Source organism: Typopeltis vanoorti, chromosome 20 (assembly GCF_054136105.1).
Source record: "Typopeltis vanoorti isolate ZY-2024b chromosome 20, IOZ_Tvanoo_1.0, whole genome shotgun sequence".
In the NCBI taxonomy this organism is placed as follows: domain Eukaryota; kingdom Metazoa; phylum Arthropoda; class Arachnida; order Uropygi; family Thelyphonidae; genus Typopeltis; species Typopeltis vanoorti.
This window is the reverse complement of record NC_143568.1, coordinates 74321820-74343264: the sequence shown is the minus strand read 5'-3', so window position 1 is coordinate 74343264 and position 21445 is coordinate 74321820. Positions and strand designations below refer to the sequence as shown.

The 21445-nt window shown below is 33.2% G+C and overlaps 1 protein-coding gene across 2 annotated transcripts in view; it reads left to right on the top strand.

Annotated features, from left to right (window-relative positions):
• Positions 1 to 21445, top strand: part of LOC150095567 (histone acetyltransferase KAT6B-like) — a 243785-nt gene that overhangs the window by 93609 nt on the left and 128731 nt on the right. The window contains exon 1 of one of the 2 annotated variants that reach the window (XM_090409991.1): positions 6969 to 7375. The exons of the other annotated variant lie outside the window; for it this stretch is intronic. Coding sequence (XP_090266117.1) covers positions 7304 to 7375 — 72 coding nt within the window. The 5' untranslated portion in view covers positions 6969 to 7303. Of the gene's footprint in view, positions 1 to 6968; positions 7376 to 21445 lie in introns of those variants that run through there. 2 annotated transcript variants of the gene reach the window in all.

Below are 21445 nucleotides of genomic sequence, written 5' to 3'. Positions count from 1 at the left end.
CACTATAGACGGCATAAAAAACCAGGACAACCATATAGCGTTAATAGAACGGACAAGAAAGCTGGTTTGGAATCTCACTCTATCGGGATAGGAAATCAAATTCTACTGGGTGAACGCGCATACTGGGAGTAGTAGGAAACGAGGGAGCGGATCAGTTGGCTAGAAACAGGTTACCACAAGTACTCGAAATCTGCTATAAAAACACTTGCAGAAGAGAGAAGCCTAGATTTGTGGAAGAAGAATGGAAAACATCAAAAAACGGAACAACAACAAAATAATTCTTTTCTAGCATCAGAAGCAGACTCCGGTTGAAAAAACACGCCATTTCTCCAGGTTTAACTACTCTACTAATGGGACATGGAAAACTAAGACACTACTTACACAGGTTCCATATCCTGGAATCGCCATCATGTATTTGTAGTTCACACCTTCAACAGACTGTTGACCACATACTTTACGACTGTCAGCTACCGGAATCCATTCGGATGCCCCTAATACAATACGTCATTACTTCTGGAGACAAGTGGCCAGTGTCAAAATAGAGGCTTATCGAAAAGCAATACTCAGAACTAATTAAATTTGCCAATAAGATTTACTTTACACCGACTGGTAGTTGATCTTATTGGCAAATTTATAAAAAATAAATTACGGATATTGTATGAATTATATAGTGTAAATATGTATATATAAAAATATAAATATGGATGTAAATGTCGGGATATGTACATATAGATGTAAAAAATATGAATATTGATACAAAGTTGGAAATGTAAATGTCAATCAGTACTTGGAGGCTACATGTAATATATGCATTCTATTGCAATGGAGCATGTAGGAATAAATTACCTCCTGGCAGGGAGGAAAGCGCAAAACACACAAACACACAATCTTTATTAAAAGCTTCATAACCATCACCATGGTAATGAAACTTTCACAAAATATGCAGCTGTAAAATGCATATTTTTGTGATTGCTACGAATAGTTTTCATACTTTAAGAGCAGGGATTCTCTACCTATGGTACGCGCACCACTGGTGGTACGTGAGCCACTGCCGGGTGGTACGAAAACAGATTTGCTTACTGGTACATTTAATATCTTGAATTAAATATAGTGGTACGCCACTGGAAAAGGTTGAGAGTCCCTGCTTTAGAGTATGATTGATAGGAAATAATTTATAGTAAAAGTTTATAAACTTCATTTTCGTAATGTTATACTCAAGAAAAAAAAAATCGAAATTAAACACCAAAATATGCTTTAGGAATTTTCTTAAATAAAACTCCTAATAAAAGCATATTTATGGTGGTCAATTTCGATTTTTTAAAAAAGTAACTTCAAAAGTGTTTAAATTTTCTTTTAGAAACTTTTGAAGTTACTTTTTAAGCTTCAAGAGCAAGGTCCTGCCTCATAACATTTATTCTATCGAATTGTGTAAGCGTTAAGCATGCTTATAATAGAGGTTTTGTGAACTGCCATTTTTTTTTCTTAGCATTAGGGAGTTTTCACAACTATGAAAATTTCCCCTTCCCACCTCGTGTATTATTTCTGGTATGAACAGAGATGATGCACGTATTGTGAAAGATATCACAATTTAAAGTAATGCTGCTGATTGGTGGTGGGAGGGGGGGGGGTAGAGAAGAAAGTACAGTAGTGCTGTCGAAATTATACTTTGTGGATTTTTTTATTTACATATTTCCGCAATTTATCATAAAAATGGAGCAAAGAAGTCTACAATTACTCTACTACCCAAGTTAAGAAAGTTTATATTTTGTTTAAAGAGATTAAATTATATTGAGGCCGGTTCAAGTTAGCAAGCATAACTATGACATTAAAAAAAAAAAAAAAAAGTCTAGACTTTTCTTTTCAAAAGTCTAATATTTTCTTGTTATTTATTTCATTATCTTTTTATTTTAAAATATTGCATCGGCCTCGTATCACATCTTTTTACCACTGCAAACTGTCTTTTGTAGAAGTAATGCAGTGCTGTATTATGCACTTTGTTTAGCTTTTTCTTAGCCACTCACTACAGTTATTATAATCTGTATAATCGGGAAATAAAGAAATCGGGATAATATATTATAATCGGGAAATAAAGGATAGATGCAAAATGGCGCATTTTTTTAAAGTCTTTTTCTAATTAATATGGACTAGTACTATTTAATTAATAATTTTTTTTTATTTGCCCAGAGCTTACTTTGACGATAAAACAGTTTGAAGATACTTTCGATCCTATATTCTGTTGTTTGCCATGATATCACGAATTATCACGAAGACTACCATCATTCTAGGCTCGAATCACATGATCACAGTATGACGTAATTCTATGAAAAATCCTCTTAAAAGTGCTTACCATTCACCGTTTCTATCATCTCATCAGAGGCATAGCTGGGGGAGTAGGCGAAGGTCTGCCCCGTCGGCAATTTGAACCTTTTTGAACTTTTGCAGTTAATTCTAATATACAGTCTCGAGAAATCATTTCCAAATATTGTAATACTACTGCGAATTTTCCTCACAATTGCTGTAAGTGTTGCTAGTTGTGAGAGGAGTTTTTTTCTAAATAAAAATTGATTAAGAATTACCTACATTACTATGAAATAGACTTCGCCAATGTCATCGACGATTTTGCTAAGAAAAAAGCAAGAAATTGATTGGCCCAGCGCTATTTAAGGGGTAGTAAACTAGGTTGAAATTACTTCCATGCCAACTTCATTTGTTATTCAGCAACCCGTTGCAGTTCGTATCAATTAATTTACATCGGACATTATACATAGACAGTTCATTACATCGGACTTAAACGCGCACGCACATACAAATTTGAAATATAGCCCATATTTGGGATTTTCATTACAGGGGTCTTAGTTAAGATGGTAGACAATTTTCATTGTTTGGTGTGAGACCATTAAATTGCTTATGGGAGGCCGGAAGTGGCTCTTGAGTCGTGTTTGTCTTTTGAACAGACTTTCTGAGTTATATAATAGTTATTCCATCCGTAGTACTGATGTGCTATAGATTTATAATCCTTCGTGGGTTAAACTGCACTAAAGAAAAATTTACACTTAACATTTCCGCATTCTTAAATGTTCTAGCTATTGATTCGCTTAACTTCCAAGTTCCATAATTAGTTTGTCAGTCATTTGCTTCGATCGTCATCAGTCTAAAGTCTAAGAGCAGATCAAAGCTAAATTCTTTCGTGTTAGCGTTCGTGTATCACCCCCCCTCCCCCCCAATGCGAACTGGCTTTTACGCCTTCACTTTTGGAGGCCGTTTTCGTGGCTTGCTTGAATATATTACTGCAGATAAAGCATAATGAGTAGAATACGTTTTATAGTCAAAATGGCGTGATATACATATTGACGCTAATCTATGATTGTTATTTGACATCTCGAAACACATCTAAATAAGACACATCTAAACAAATGTTACACAGTGTCGTACCCAGTGGTGTAGCTAGAGCTTTTGGCCGCCCTCTCAATACACACCAAAAATACTATAAAAAGTCAAAACGACGTATAGGGAAATAAATTAAAACACTATGTTTATTTTTGAAGTAAAACTTTAATTTCAACATTCTAAAATGTTATTTTTCTTGTTTTTCTGTTAGTAAAATCGTCGATGACATTGGCGAAATCTATTTCATAGTAATGTAGGTAATTCTTAATCAATTTTATTTAGAAACACTCCTCTCACAACTAGCAACACTTACAGCAAGTGTGAGGAAAATTCGCAGTAGTATTACGATAGTTGGAACTGAGTTCTCGAGATTGTATTTTAAAATTAACTGCAAAAATTCAAAAATGTTCAAAGTGCTGCCCGAGGCGGACCGTCACCCTCAAGTTACGCCTCTGGTCGTACCACCAACGATGCTAAACTAGGCTGATGAGCTCTGAAACGAAGATTGCAGTTTTAATGTTAAATCGAATTAGCGCTAAGCGAGCAACTTAATGCATTTGTTTTGGGATTATGGTCGAAGCAACTAAGGCTTCCGCCTATCTTCGGAATAAAACAGTTTCCGAGAGGAGTGAACCCTGCTCCGTACGAGACCGGTTAGCTCACTTTCAGTTGCTTATAAAGGTTCTTCGCGTTCTACACTTGATACGAAACCGATCTTTCCAACCAAAAGGTATCGTCTATACCGACTAGGCTACGGAGGCTTTCACTTACAGCAGTTGTTCACAGACTGAAAACATATAATATACTGTGTTTATGAGTAGTTGTTATTATCCTCATCACTGGGCCTGTATGAAATTACAAAACATAGTTGCATAACTACAACTCCTTTCCATCTCCCGGAACAAGCTTTTGATCCTGAGGAACACGCGCAATCAGACAAACAAGGAGCTTCTGAAATGTTCTCGGCCTAACAATGAAAAAACGAATTTGATTTCAAAATTATTTTTATTTTTCAACATAATCTCCTTTAAGACTAATACATTTATTCCAGCGATGCTCCAGCACCATTATCCCGTCCCTGTAGTGGTTCTCAGTAAGATCTGCAAAATACCCCTCTACAGCTGCAATCACCTCTTGATTCGAAGAAAAACGCTGACCAGCGAGGAAGAGTTTTAGTTTTGGGAAGAGAAAGAAGTCAGAAGGAGCCAAATGTGGGGAATAGGGTGGATGTTCCAACAATTCATACTGCAGATCCCTTAATTTTCCCATTGCCAAAAACACCTTTGTGGGCAGGTGCATTGTCGTGATAAAAGATGATTTTTTTCTTCTACAAACCGGGTCTTTTCTCAGGAATTTTTTTGTCTAGTCTGGTTCGGAATAATATTTACCGGTTATTATTTTATCCTTTTCAAGATAATTAATAAACAAAATACCTTTTTTAGCATCCCAAAACACCAATGCCATGACCTTTCCTGCTGATGGAACTGACTTTGTCTTCTTTGGCGCTGAACAACCGGCTTCTGTCCAATGTTTTGACCACTGTTTGGATTCTGGTGTGTAATGGTGAATCCAAGTCTTGTCCATAGTAATAAGTCGACGCACGAAATCAGTTTTTTATTCTTGTTAAAATGCTCCAAACACTGTTAAGAGATTTTCATGCAAGTGCATTTTTGATCTGCTATGAGCAAGCGCGGCACTCATCTTGCGCAAAGCTTTTTCATTGGCAATTCTTCATGCAAAATATATCCTACACGTTCTTTTGAAATCCCTATAGTCTCAGCAATTTCATGCACTTTGACTTGCCGGTCATCCAATACCATATCGTGCACTTGATCAGTGATTTCTGGTGTTACACTTTTTGGACGTCCTTCACGTGGATCATCTTCAAGGCTGGTACGGCCACGTTTAAAATCGGCAGCCCATTTCTTAATTGTCGAAAACGAAGGAGAAGAGTGCCCATAAACTTCGAATGAATTTCTTTTGGCGTTAAACCTTTTACAAAGAATTTTATAACCGCGCGATACTCAATTTTATCCATTTCAAGGGATACAGACAACACTTTTGCTTCAAACAGCTATAAAACAAAGTACTTGATAGAATGACTTGCAATTTCACATGGATGCTTATGACAGATGTACCAACTTAGAAAAAAAAATTTTTCCGATAGTGTTGTCATCCATGGTCGAGGCCGAGAACTTTTCAGACCACTCTCATACACTGACCTCACAGCCTTACTTGCTTCTGTCATAGCCTTCAAATAGTTCAAATTTCTTTCGAGGGATTCGAACGTGTCTTTCATTGCACCAGTGGCGCACCCGGGGGGGAGAGGGCTCTTCCCCCCAAAGAAAAAGGAAAAAACTCTAAAAAAAAAATTTCCCAAAATTTTTTCCTAATTAATAAAATTCATTTTTTTAAAATTTATGTTGTTTCGTGTCTTCTATTTCTATACTACTTATGAATTAGCGATCACTGCAGATTTCCGGTCATAGGTCATATGCGATGCGTAGTGTGTATTATCAAATCGTCTACTCAACTCCCCCCACCCCACCCCCAAGATTAAACACTGAGTGCGCTACTGTATTGCACCATTACTTGACTCAACTGTTGACCGTATGGCATAAAATTTTGTTCATTTACGTTTACACAATGTATTCATTTGCGCCAACATGAATCATGTTCTTGTACGACAAAAATGCACGATACATTAATTGATTTATTCACTCCATAATTTCGCCCAATAGAAAAAAAAAAAAATTGTCACAGTAGCCTATAATAGAATCAGTTCGATTTTGTACATTGTAGTAATATATATTTCACTATTTATTGAGTATGATAAATTTCTATATGCGTGCGTGAGTGTGTGTGTCATGTTCAGTTACAAAATTTGGCACATCGGCAGTGGTGCCTACGATTTTTTGTACCCATTTAAACTCCATCAGTCGGATTTCATGGAGTGGGTGTCATAGAAAAATAATTGAAAAAGAGAGAAAATTAATGATGAATTTTTGATTCTATGAATTTATTTTAAATATTAATACAGACTGTGTGACGATGATAAATTACAACTGAAAAATGTTTTTGTTTATGTCTGTTTATTTACAGATTACTAAAAATTATAAAATATCCGGCAAACTTAATATCACAATTAACTTTTTTTTTTTTTTTGGAATCATATGTTTTATTATTGACATTTTTAATAATTGAATATTAAGTATTCCATAAGTGAGTATACATGCGGAATGAATTAATGATAATATTCTGATTACAAATCACGCAAGTCAGATAACTCTTTCGATTTGTACAATTCCTTTTAACGAATGTATTTCTATCAAACCTTGGTTGGCATTCTTACCGCTTTGATATATTGCGTTGTAAGAGCCTCATGTTGTTTCTAATATAATCCAGAGTACACACACAAACAAAACATAATCAACAGCTATATAACATCCTTATTGGCTGGTAATGGTTTGAGAGATTGTATTGATGCAATCTGTGTAGGTGTGTATCTGTGAACGTCATTGTATTACTCCGCAGACTGAATTATTACTAATGTAGCGCGCACTAACACTGTGTGAGGTTCATATCTACATCCAGAAAGCGAGAGAACATTTTATATTTATATATTTATATTAAGCATATATAAATGGGATGTATAATACTGATCATCATGTTTTCTTTTTATTTTCGACAATGGAATGTTTCGCATATTTTCCCCACTGAACCAAATAGTTGTATTTCAGCATTAGATGGATTTTAATTATAAACGAAGCTTCGATTTAGATGTATAGGAAAAGTGATTTTATGGAGAAGAATGTGTAGGTGATACTTGGAGCAGCAACTGAATGGTTTCTCCAACAAATGGTGTGATTTGTCATATATACATATATCACCTTCAGAAACCGTGTGCATCATCGTCATGCCACATCCTTCTGTTTCGAAGTCGACGAAAGATAAAGGCTATTTAGCAACCAGACTCCGCTCTCGTTTGGTATGTCACACGAATAATAAAAAAAAAATAAAAAAATAAGAAATAAAAGAAAATGGGGAGTAATCGCATTTACGCTATTAGAAAATATTCGCAATAAGTCTTTTAGGTTTCTAAAACAGTTAATTTTCTTGTGTATGTTTGCAAAATAAGGAATTATTTTGCAAACACAGATATTCCCAATGGCATGAGGAAGTAGGTTGTACATAACACATTTCCTTGATTGGAATGACAAACATTCTCTTTACCAGCATTTTTTGAATTAGGCTTATGAGATGACTTAAGGCTGCTATCAATACGATTTTCAAAGAAAGTGTATATTCATTCACACATGCGTGTACTTTACGCATTATGTTTTGAGCTATATGCGTATATTTAATATGAATCGCATCAATTTCTATTCGTATCAGTTTTGTTTAAAAGTAATTTACTTATATTAAAAATCATATCTTATGGACCTCTGAAAAATGAACCACCGCAAAATTTTATTTTAAGCGCGTGGGAAACGGGGACTTGTATCCTAGCGACTGTGTATTTGAATTTTCCGACATTAATCTTTAGTGGGAGAAATCGCATCCGCTGGTTATACTATCATTTCTAATATGTAACATATATGGAAAATAACAATCGTCACCATTTGGAAAGCTAATTTGTTTTAGATGATCACAATATCGTATGTGTACAGGTTAGCAGGTTATATATAATGAATGGTTTTGATACTGCAGCCAGAATACTAATGACGATGGAAAAAACAGTGGCCGGTGAGGATATTAATTCGTTATCTGTGTGTGCGTATATATATATATATGTTGTGTATGTAATTGCAAGTTGGTTAAAATACTACATTAAGTTGACAGTAAAGCATAAATGCTTTACTGTCTATACATTTGATCATACGAGAGAGACCTACCTACTTGGAATAAATGCAATCACTTTCTCTGTCAGAATTTCTGCTAATGATCATGCTTATGTATACATCAGAATATCTTTTGATGCTGTAAATTAATAAGAATATTTTGTGATATTGAAATTTGTTGTTCCTCAGGGAGGAACGAATCGGTTTTTCACTAATATGTATATGAAGTAACACAAATAATAATAATAAAAAAAAAAACCTTTCTTTTCCCTAGGTGGTATATGTGTGTGTGTGTGTGTGTATATGTAAAATATAAACATCATGGCATTTTAGAATTGGCAGTTTTCAGAACATGCAACAACTTAATAAAGATTTGTTTCATCCATTTACTAGAATGGAAATATAATGGTTTCAATATGGCATTTGGTTATAATGTGGTTTAACATATTTAAAAAAAGGCACCTGACAAGATACCAAATAAAGAATTCATTTTTAGATTGAAGAAGTTGTTGAATGGTGAAGGAGGTGGCAGATTGGTTGATTGATTAATCATTCACTTAATTATTAATTTCTAATAGAATGAGATTGATTAGTGGGTTGTCAAGGAGAAGTTTTGAATTTATTTATATCTAAACCCTATATGCAAGATATGATGAATGGAATGTTAGAAGACTGCATCTGTTTGCAGGTTGATGAAGATTCAAAAAGTGGTGAAAAGTGAGGTTACTTTCGTGGCATTTTGGACTGCTTTGAATGTAAATGGGTTGAGAGCTCAGAAATAGGATTTTTTTTTTTTTTTGTCACTATAAATCATGAAATGTAGCTAAGAGATAAAAGTAGTATGATATGCACAGTATCTGTCATGCTTAGTCTTAAAATTGATCATTTGCACACATCAACTCATCCAGCAATGCATTCCACTCATGTACCTTATATCACTCTCCATGGGGAAAAAAAAAAAAATATATATATATATGTATATGCCTCACTTTTTGCACGTTTATACAGTCTAATGAAAGAGAAGAGATAAGTACCATCCAGAGGTGGCCTCTTGCTCTTATTATTATTATTATTCGTGACACCTCCAAGGAGTCAGAAGACTTATCTCCTCCCTTTCTTCAGCACTTTGAAAAATATCCAAACATCATGGTTTTAATATGTCCAGTGTGAAGTTGTGCATTTTGGTCAGAACTTAGAGCTGACTGTATTTGCAACCATTTCTTAAATTAGATTTTTTTTAAAAAAAAATCCTACATTCCATTCCATTGACTTAGAAGAGTATAACTTGTTTTTATTAAATAAAACAAATGAGATAAAAGATGTTGGTGTGTTTTGGATAAAGTATAGGAGCCACATGATAAAAAGTGTTAATAGTTTTAAGTAACTGTAGCTGGTGAAGGACACTCATCACTATGAATGAGGAAGTGGAAATTCAATAAAAGGAACTTAGATCCTGGCTCCTTAATTTCAAAGTGATGAGGGGATAGTGGAGAGACGGAGGTGTCATAGTATAAATATTAATATTATGAAGCACCAACTTCATATGAATAAAGACTAAGAGTGAAGATTCAGAATTCCAATTGTAGGCATAAAGGAGATATTTTGATTAAAATGTAGATGATGTTGAGGAAAATGTCTTGCATTTATACCTTGTTACCTATAGACATTATTATAATATTAAAATGGATATGGGAGTGGGGGAGAGCAGACATACAAATAATTTATCAGAGAATTGGGTCTACATTGATTATAAGGTATTGTTAATAATAAGAAGAATACCAGCATATAGTTGACACTTTAAAATCTGATTAAATGTGCTTTTAGAATGTCTTCTATCTAGATGAATATTTAGATAGTTCCTTTTCTTTTCCTTATTTACATGAAAATTTTCATTTATTTATTTTCTCATATAGAAAATTGAGTATGAGAGATAGAATATACAGCATTATTTAAAAAAACATTATTACAGGAAGAAAATTAGTCTTCATTTTAGTCCATTGTGAGTTATGTGCCACATACATACTTATTGGTTATATGTTCTAGCAAAGAATAGAACTCTAATAGAATAAAGTGTAGCAACTTTGATACTGATGAGTAATGTATTGATTAATACATGCAGTACAAAAGTCTTAGGTGTATATAATGCAAAATCATCTAGGTATTATTTGTTAGGGAATGATATTTGATGAGTATTTCACTTATTTATAGTTTCCAGAAATTAAATAATAAACTGATTCAATATGAATGCTTTTTTTTTTTTAAACATAATTATTATTTCTAATTGTGTTCAATTAACATAGTTCATCATTTGGGATATATATATATATATAGATCAGATTGTCTAGGTTTGGGAATGTTTTAATTTTGCTCTTAAACTTTTAAAATTTGCTCTGAGTAACTAGTTAAGTGGATCATTTGTATAATGAATAATTTATGTTTGTCATTCTGGGAAGTAGTTCATATTCTTGTTTAAATTTCTATTAAAAATATATATTTATGAAAATATTCCAGATCTTGTCAAATATCAGCAGTGATGTAGCACAATCAAAAGAATTACATGACATGCTGGCTCCATTTAGGTGGAATATGTGCATGTGCACATAAATAATAATGGACACTGACTTTTGCCTATCTGTGCCTTTATGCATATAAAATCTTCCCTAGTAAATTTCATTCTTAGAGACCTTACCCTCTGACTGATATATTGACATCAGCATCTTAAAAATACTTGTACAGTCTTACTCTTAACACATCTGTGAAATAGTTACAAAAACAGACCATTTCTGATGAGATAATGCGAATCCTTCTCTAAATCCCAACTACATGCACATTACTTCTTCTTTCCTCATATATACCACATCCACATAAAATGTTTCTAGAATGAATTGTAATTGGATATAGGAAATTGAAATTTGATTCTTTATGTAACAGTGGACAAAAACCAGTCATCATCATCATAATGCTAATTACAGATATAGCCCATATTGGTCTGTTCTAGTCATATTATCCATCTAATATCCTTTTTTGAGGTCTACCTGGTCTTCTCTTTCCAGTTGGTTTATATTTTACTTGTTTAGGATATTGGGTGTTGGCCATTCAGTTTACATGCTCTGTCCATTTGTGTTTATAATTGTTTAGTTTTTCTTCTGTTGATTTTGTTTTTAGTTCGTTTAAAATATCTTTGTCCCTTTTTTGGTCTAATAATGTGTATTTTGTAGTTCTTCTCATAAATCTCATTTGACTTGTTTTTATTCTTTGTGTATCTTGTTTGTTTATTGCTCAAATTTCACTGCCATATAATAATGTGGGCACTGCTAAAGTATTACATATTTTCAAGCATGTTTCTTTTTGTACTATATTTGGTTTGAGTGTTATATTTATCAGGCCTATAATCTATAAAAAAAAAAAAATTTGAAGTTTTTAATTTTATGTCTTTTTCTCCTTCATATGATATTTCACAACCAAGACAACAAAGTATTTATCTGTTCTATTATTTTATTATTAAGTATTTTACTTCTAACTGGAGTTTGTCCACAAACTGCCATTGTTTTAGTTTTATCTATGGATATTTTCATTCCAAACTGTTCTACTATAACATTTCAATTATATATTGATCTTTGTAAATTATCTTCCTTATCTGATATTATTACCTGATCATCTGCAAATAATGATGTATTTATATTTATTTTGTTATTCTGGGAAACTTCTATACCTGGATTGTTTAACGTGTTCTGCTGTATTAATATTTCATTAATATAAATATTGAAAAGTGTTGGAGACAGAGGACATCCCTGTCTTACTCCTTGGTTTATAGATTGCTTTTCAAACATTTTTTTTAAATTTATTTTTATTTCATTATCTTTGTATATATGCAATGTTGCATGTAGTAAAATATTAGGTATATTTATTCGTTGTAATATATCAAACAATATATATATTTTTACTTTGTCAAATGCTTTCATAATCTATAAACAAAAGATAAGTTTCCAAATTAAATTCCCTTCTTTTTTCTATAAGTAGTTTTAGACAAAAAGCTGCATCCATTGTAGAAATGAGTTCACCACTTTCCCCACCATGGCCAACTTCTTTATGGAGACTTTTGAAGAGAAAGCCTTAAACTCTGCCCCACAAAAACCTACCATATGGCTTCACTATGTTGATGATGTGTTCCCTATTTGGCCACATGGCTCGGATACACTCCTCTCTTTCTTAACACACTTAAACAACCAACACCCCAGAATCAAGTTCACCCTGAAAAAAAGAGAAAAACAATAGCCTCCCTTTCCTAGACACACTAGTCACCCGCCAACCTGATGGAACATTGGTTTTCTCAGTTTATAGAAAACTCACCCATACAGGCAGATACATTCACCAACAATCTCCCCCCCTCCTCACAACAATATGGAGTTATTAAGACACTATACAACAGGGCTAAACTAATCTGTTCAAATGACAAAGCCCTAATCACTGAACTAAATCACATCCTTAACACTTTCTCAGCCAATGGATCCCCTCCTCCAAAAAAAAAAAAAAAAAAAAAGAAAAACATCAAAAAAATACTAAAACCAGTAAACACAACCCCCCCTTCACAACAAAGATTATCTATAATAAATTTAGTTTAATCCTTTATCCAAGTGTGAACAAACAAAGTTTATGCCTGAAAATATCTTCAGGACTGAGGTAAGGTAGTACAACACTGGGAAACTCGCAGCAAAAGTGGATCAAGCTCTCAACTCCTTGTCTCGATATCTCCCATAATGCACAGCACATCTCCTTGCGGACATGTATACTACTATGCATTAAAGGGGGGGGAGGCACTACCCATACCGGTTTTGATCTTTATTGAGGTCTCGTCAGTGGGAGCCAGGCCCAGAGTGGAGATACAAAGGCAGAAGCAATAGTAGAGGTCATCTTTACCTATAGGAGTTGCCAAAAGGTGTGCCACCTTATTATTAAATTACTCTGGATTTAGAGAAAGATGTTGAAAGTTTATTTTTCACTTGGTTAGACTATAATAAATTTAGTTTAATCCTTTATCCAAGTGTAGCAAACAAAGTTTGCACCTGAAAATATCTTCAGGAAGTGAAAAATAAACTTTCAACATCTTTCTCTAAATCCAGAATAATTTAATAATAAGGTGGCACACCTTTTGGCAACTCCTATAGGTAAGGATGACCTCTACTATTGCTTCTGACTTTAATATTCTTGGAAGACGTTTGCTGCTTTCATTTGCTATAAAGTAGTCTATGATTGTTTTTTGTCCTCTTGCACACCATGTATATTTATTTTTATGTTTGTGGAATGTATTAATTGTTTTTAAATTATTATATAATCAATCGGTTGCTTTCCATTTTTGTTTACTGTTAGCGCTCCGAATTTTTCTATATTATTATTAATTTTTTTCATTCCTGTTCTGGCTATAATTATATGGTCTGTTTTATTTAATTTTTCATATATTCCTTGTAACTGTTTGTAAAAATAATCATTTTCTTTTTCTTTTACTTCTTCAGGGGCATACAATTCAACAACTGTTAAACTTTCTTTATTTAATTTTAATTGCACTTCTAATATTATTTCATTCCAATATGTGTAATGAGTTATTTGTGCTTTAATTGACTTATGGATCCAAATCATTACATGAGCTTTTGCATGTATTTGTTTGTCTGCTCCACTATATATGATAATTAGTTGTTTCTTTTGTTCCTTTAAGTTTTCTAGTAATATAATTTAAGTTTCTTTTTTGTTTCTGTAAGAACTGCAATTTCTATTTCATCATTAAAATTTTATCTGATTCTTCTTCTTGATGTGCTATGCTTCTAATGTTACATGTAGCATATTTCACCACCTTTTTCTTTTTTTAAAGTTTCTTAACCTTTTCCAATTTGTGCTCTTTTCCCATGTTTTCTGTCCAGCTCGGATTTTGAGACTTGAAAGTAACGTGTTTCCCTATGTCAAGTTACTAGCATGACAATAGGTATCCTAGTGGTGGGGCTGCCACCTTAAGGCAACTAGGCTTGCCTTTTTTTTAGTAGATAGTGGAAACTACAGTTTGAAAGAGTCACCCCCCCCTCACCCTCAAATTGCTCTAATAGCACTTGGGGCTAAAAAGTAAGAGAGAGTAGAGGAAAACAAAGTAGAAGACCAGTCTACTGATATGACATACCAAGTGTATATTGTAGGAAGTAAGATTGGGTCTATCTCGGGTTTGCCATGCCCATACTCACCAATGTGAGCCTCTGAGAAAAAAAAAAAAAAAAGAGTCCACAGAAGATAATGCTTTGCATTTGGTGGGATGTGAGAGAAGTGATTCACTTAAATCTTCTGAATCACTTTTCTCACAACATTGCATGCATTATATGGCATGTTTGATGCATTAGAAATTAGGGGATTTGGGGTTTAGGATAGGAAGAGCCTCTGTATTCTTCAGATATAGTGGCTATAGATTATCATCTATTTTATTCATTTCAATATCATATATGAGTGAGACAACTTGAAAATGAGGAAATGGTTGGAGCAGACATTAATTTATTGCTGACATCATTACTCCTAAAATTCTTCAGGGAATTAAAAATCCTGGGAGGCATAGATAACAATGTAACTTGTATTATTGCTTTTCAATAAAATAGTTTTATTTTCTCTGGAATTAACATAATTTCTTGGCAAATAAAAATATTGAAAACAGTATAATTAACAGTGAATGTGACTGTGAGTATGTTGTACTGAATAACTTTAGAGAAGAATAATTATTAATTTTTTATTTATATGGTTACTGTGATTAATAAAAAGAGTATATGTATATATCAGCATGAATGTTTTTGGAATATAATTATGTTATTTATATTTCATTATATACAAAAATAGATGTGGATGATAAATATAAAAATATTCACATCACATATTGCATTTCATTCATTGTTTATTTTTGTTTTTGAGGTTGCTGTGACATGTTTTTTTTTATTAATAAATCTTAATGGTAATTTTACACGTGATTTACAAATAAATTATACTTGACAAGAAATTATAGTCTTGTTTAATTCTTATATAGAGGCAGTTTATGTCACATTAATAGCCTTAGTATCCTATAATGCAAAACACACTTCCTTTCAGGCATGTATATTGCTATGCATTATATTCACTGGATGAAGAAACTCAGGTGTGTATGAGGACGAGATATTAGAGCTGTTGCACAAACTGAATAAGAATTCAGCAATAGGAACTGATGGGATATAGCACGCGTACTAAAAGAGTGTTCAGCTGATGGCTATTCCTTTGACCAGGCTTTTAATATGAGTCTCAGAACAGGGAAGATTCCACAGGAATGGAAAGAATGTACAATAATTCCATTCCACAAGAGTGGTATAAAGACCAATGTATCCAACTATTGACCAGTTAGTATCTCAGAAGTGGTGGTGAAGATTTTGGAATAAAGTGGTTAGGGCTCGCATTTAAAAATGGGTTGACAGTGAATCTCTACTATGCAATGAGCAACATGGGTTTACTAAGGGAAGGTCATGTTTTAGCAACTTGTTCACATCCTATAACAATGTTACCATTGAACTAGACAAGGGGAATGGATTCACCATGATACTTTTGAATTTTGCTAAGGCTTTTGACAGAATACAGCATGGTAGACTGTTGCATAAATTTGAGAATATGGGTTTGGATTATAGAATATTAGTGTCGATAAGAGGATGGATGACCGACAGATATCAAAAAGTGGTAAATGGGGAATGTGAGTCTGCAAGATTTAAGGTAACAAGTGATGTACCACAAGGATCAGTGCTTGGTCCACTGTTATTCAATCTGTACATTAATGATATTGGGAAGGATTTGACAAGTGACATACAGCTATTTGCTGATGATGCAAAGATAGGGTAATCAGGAATGTTGCTGATATACAGTACTTGCAGAATGATTTGAATTGTGGAATTGTGGGCATGGGAAAATGGATGTCAGTAAATGTAAAGGCATTTACTTCAGCGTGATTAGATATCCAATGTCGTATTATATTGGTGGGATTATGCTTGCAAAAACTGATGAGGCTAGGGATCTTGGAGTGTTAGTAGATAGGAAGTTGAAGTTCAGGGGCCATGTAGCAAAGATTGCAAATACAGCTCAAAAGATAGTTGCAGTGCTGAAACGAATGCTCACATGTAAAGATAAGGCTGTCATTTTGCTTCTTTACAAGGCCTTGATAAGACCTAACTTGTACTATTCTGCACAGGTCTGGTCTCCTGGTTTCCTTTGTGAATCTGATATATTGGAAAGAGTGCAAAGGAGAGTATTAAAAATGATATCAAGAGTGTGGAAAACTGATTCTGAAGACAGATTAAGAATTTGTAGACTGCAGACACTAGCAGAAAGGAGAAAGAGGAGTGATATGTATAAACTTCTGAAAGGGTCATACAGGATTTCAACTGATGGACATTTTCAATTTTTGGAGGATGGGGAAAGGACAAGAAATAATTGTCCTTGGAAGTTGAGAATGAATGCTGCTAAGAAGAGGGTGAGGGCTAGATTTTTCTCTCATAGGGTGGTGTGTGATTGGAATGGATTGCCATTGGATGTTGTGAGTGCAAGCAGTGTGAATGAATTCAAGAATAAGTATGACAGCTGGTGCATGTAGTATCTTCCTGGAGGTTTCTCTTAATAATAATAATAATAATTATGGGAAGAGTCACTATCCATATCAGTTGTGACCTTTATTGGATTAATTCAGAAATCATATATTTTCCATATACAAATAATAAAAAAGGTGTATCACCTTATCATTAAAATATTCCAGATCAGATGTAATTGTGGAAAGATTTTCACTTGGTTACAAAGCAAATTATTATTATTAATAATAATGCCATACCTCCATAAAGTCAAATTATACTTAACAAGAAGTCTGTTCTTGCTTATTCCTTTATCAAGGTGGTATAAGCAAACAAAATTTGTACACGAGGTTTCAGCACAACTAGGTTACTTGTATATAGAGGCTGTTTACTTCACATCAGTTGACTTAGTAACTCATATTAATTCCATTGGTATCTTTGCATTATGATGAGATACTAAGGCAACTGATGTGAAGTCAACAGCCTCTGTATACAAGCAGCCTAGCCATTGCTTCATGCACAAACTTTGTTTGCTTTCATTTGGTTAAAGAATTAAATATGAATTTGTGAAGTATAATTTATTTTGTAACTAAGTGAAAACACTTCTACATTTGGTCTATAAGATTGCCTTATGATTTATTATGCTGGCTTCGTGTATACAGTTTTTTATTTTTCTTTCATATTTTGATGCAGTTTCATTCTTGGGATGGTTCTTCTACCTCATACCATCTTATCACTCCTTTAAGTTTCCTCAGAATTCTATGTTAGTAGTCTTGAGTCTTTGCTCATTGATTTATTTTTAAATAGCTCTTGTTCATGTTATGGAACAAATTTTAGGAGATACTGCTGATTTTTATTTTATGCTATTTTTTTCATTTTGCATTATAAATTTATTCAATTATCTCCATGTCGTACCACTTTCTTTATTCTGTATAATTTATATATGAAAATAAATAATAATATATTTCATATTTTAATTTTTCCCCTTCATTAAAGATTGTTTTATTTCCAAAATATGTTACTTGTGTTACAAGATTCAGTGTTAAAACTAGATTTGATTATTTGATAATAATAGTAATATTAGTTCAGAAGACATGACTGATTTATTTAAGAGATTTCTTCTTCATGTAGCTTCCTCATTAAGAGGGTCCAGCATAATGTCCTTCCAGTTCTCTCTGTTGGTGGCTTTCCTTTTTGTTTCTGCATAGCCATGTGATCCTGTCCATGATCTTATATCTTCAAGCCATGTCCTTCGTTTTTTGCCTCTTGATCCTTTTCCCATAATTTTTCCTTTTAAAACTGTTAGTATCCTCTGTCCTGCTGAACCTCTCGGTACATGTCCTGCCAATCTCATCTTTCTCTGGATCATTTCCTGTAATAAAGATCTCTGTGTTCTCATTCTCTGTAGGACATTTGTATTTGTCATATGTTCTGTCCATAGGATTTTCAGAGCTGTCCTATAGCACCACATTTCAAAGGCCATTATCTGTTGCCTTACTCTCTTCTTGAATATCCAGGTCTCACTTCCATATGTGAAAACTGGCCACACACTAATGTTCTTATCATTCTTTTCTTTGTCTCGATACCCACAGAACTTCTGAGCAGATCTTTATTTTTCCAGAAGGCATCTTTAGCTATGGCTGTTCTTATTTTTATTTCTTTATCTTGCTTTCCATCTGCAGTAAAGTAGGTGCCTAAATATTTGTATTCTGTTGTATGTTCAATTTTCATATTGTTTATGAATGTTTCTGGCTTGGATCTGTTTTCTTTTGAGATTTTCATAAGTTTGGTCTTTTTTGCATTTATATCTAATCCAAACTCTTTACCTTCTTCTATTAGTAGCTGCAGTAATTTGATTAATTTGTTTCTGTTTTCTGCTATTAGAATGGTATCATCAGCATATCTAGGATTGTTGTATTTTATACCATTGATACTAATTCCTATTTTTTCTTTTTCAATCTTTTTCATCACTGTCTCACTACAGATATTAATTAGATTTGATGAAAGGATACAACCTTGTCTAACTCCTCTTTTTATTTTCACTACAGAAGCCCCAGATTAAACAGCTGCATTTCCTGTTTGGTATAAATCATTTTTATAATCTTAAGTACATGATCTTCTGGGTCTAATTTATCTAATATATTGAACATTTTATTATGTTTTACCTGGTCAAAGGCCTTCTGAAAGCCTATGAAGCATATGTAAATATTCCTATTTCTTTCTATTAGTATTTTTAGTTCCAGGATAGCATTAATGGTTCCCGTTCCTCTTCTGAAGCTTTTCTGTTGTTCAGTCAATTCACCGATTAAGGTTCTTTCACTTTGTTTGTTAACAATGGTTAAAATAATTTTAGATGCATGGGATATTAGGTTCACGGTTCTGTAATCCTCGTAATTTTATGCATTATTTTTCTTTGGAATTGGTATGTAGATAGATGTAAAAACTGCAGGTAATTCTATTGTTTTATAGATGTCCTGAATAGATTCCATTATATTATCAGGATATTATCGCACCCAGGTTATTTATTATTAAGAAGATTCTTAATTACATGTTCTATTTCCTTTCTTGTCGGTAGAGTGGTATCTGTTGTTACGTTTAACTTTATTAGACTGTGTATGTTTTGCTTTTCCATTAAGTACTTTCACTTTCAGGAATGCTTCTCCAGTTTTGTTCTTATCCAACAAAAAATATTTTTATTTAATTCAGGTAATTTTGTAATTCTGCTATCTCGGTGCGCTGCCTATTTATCCAGTTTTCTTTCATTCTTCTGCATAATTGGTTGATTCTTTTATCCAATGTTTTATATCTTAATCTTTCTTCTTCATTTGCTCCTCTTTTCCATGTTCTTCTTTCATTGATGAGGTTGATTACTTCTTGTGTGTTATCTATGGTTTTTTCTTTTTCTTCTCATTAACTTCCTGGAAGTTATGAAAGGAAACTGTGAGCAAGAGGGTAAGGAGTGGTTTCTTTGTGTGGAGGGTGGTTGAGCCGTGGAATGCATTGCCTGATGGAGTGGTGGGAGGTGGGAGCGAGAACGGTCAGTGAGTTTAAAGAGTGGTATGATAGACTTTGTGTTTCTCAGGGGGGACCTCCCCTCGATGAGTCTTGACAGACTTTATGTCTTAGGAAGGATCTCCCTTGATGAGTCTTTTGACTCCTTGGAGGCCTGAATAATAATAATAATAAAATAAAGAATTAATTAAACATTATTTTGACATCAAATATATGTCTCCTTAATATGCACTCTATATAAATAATAGTAGGTAATGTTTATTATTATCTGAGACCTCCAGGGAGTCGAGGACTCATCGAGGGAGGCTATAAATCATCCAAACCAGTTATCATACCTTCCCTTACATTCATTTACACTAGATGCACTCACTACCTCTCAGTGCAAATTATTCCACTCCAGGGACGAATGCTGGTCTTGGAAATTCACGCTTGCTCTTGTTATCATTCAGGGAGTGAGAGATGTGATTGAAATCTGATTATCGGAATAATGAATTGCAGGTAACCCTCATATAACGCAGGTGTTATATGATCACGTTATGCAAGACTCAGATCACATACAAAAAGTAGGGTTATGTTCCGAAATCGGTTTTTTTTTTAAAAATTATATAAACAACAATGACATATCCAACAAAAAATATTTTTATTTAATTCAGGTAATTCATGTAAGTTAAGAAAACATATAAACTATGAAACAAATACATAGTATAAAATTATAAAAATTACAAATTGTAATTAAGCTTCATTGCACGTAATGCATAAATGTTTTACGCAAAATAAAAATAAGTGCATATTTTAATCTTTCATAGCACGAGGATTTGAGGATCGGTTATTAAACATTAGTTTTGTCATGTAATCACCTGATGCATTACTACAAAACAGTAGAGTAATTCTGTCTTTGGAAACTTTGAATCCAGGAGCTGATCTTTCATTTTTTGAAATATAGATGCGTTTTGGCATTTTTTTTTTTATTTCCAATATAACTCGGATTCATCAGCATTGAACACCTGGTCTGCATTATAAATGTTTATAAACGTTGAGAGTTTTTTTGTTTAATAAGATTTCCATCCAAAGGAATTTTCTTTTGAGTGTATCTTCTTTCCAAATCATTAGAGATTTCTTCATTTTTCTCTTAGAATATTGCATACATGAGCAACGAGCTTTGCACTTACTGTTGACCCAGCAATAAACACTTTCTTGGATTTTATGTTCATTGTGTTTAATTGTTTGAATTGTTGATTCATTTAAATTCAAAGTTCTTACAACAACTGGTTTCTCTCCATTTTTCAACCGATCCATGATTTAAATTTTTTTTTTTTCAAGAGAAATTTTCTTCGAAATAAATTTTTGTTTTCAATATTCATTTTTTTTCCCTTTCAATGCAATTTGTGGCCATTACTACAAAAATAATTTTTTTATAGTAAAAAAGCATTACATATTTATTATGTATGTAACCCACCAGAAAATAAAGTGCCCAGCTTGAGGTAACACACTTATGATTTTTAATGCGCTTTCCTGGCAGAAAACGAAGATAATTTTCAACAATAAACACTTTTTACGGTATACAATTGACTTACATGTGTGCTAAAGGATGTTTCCCCTAATATAAAT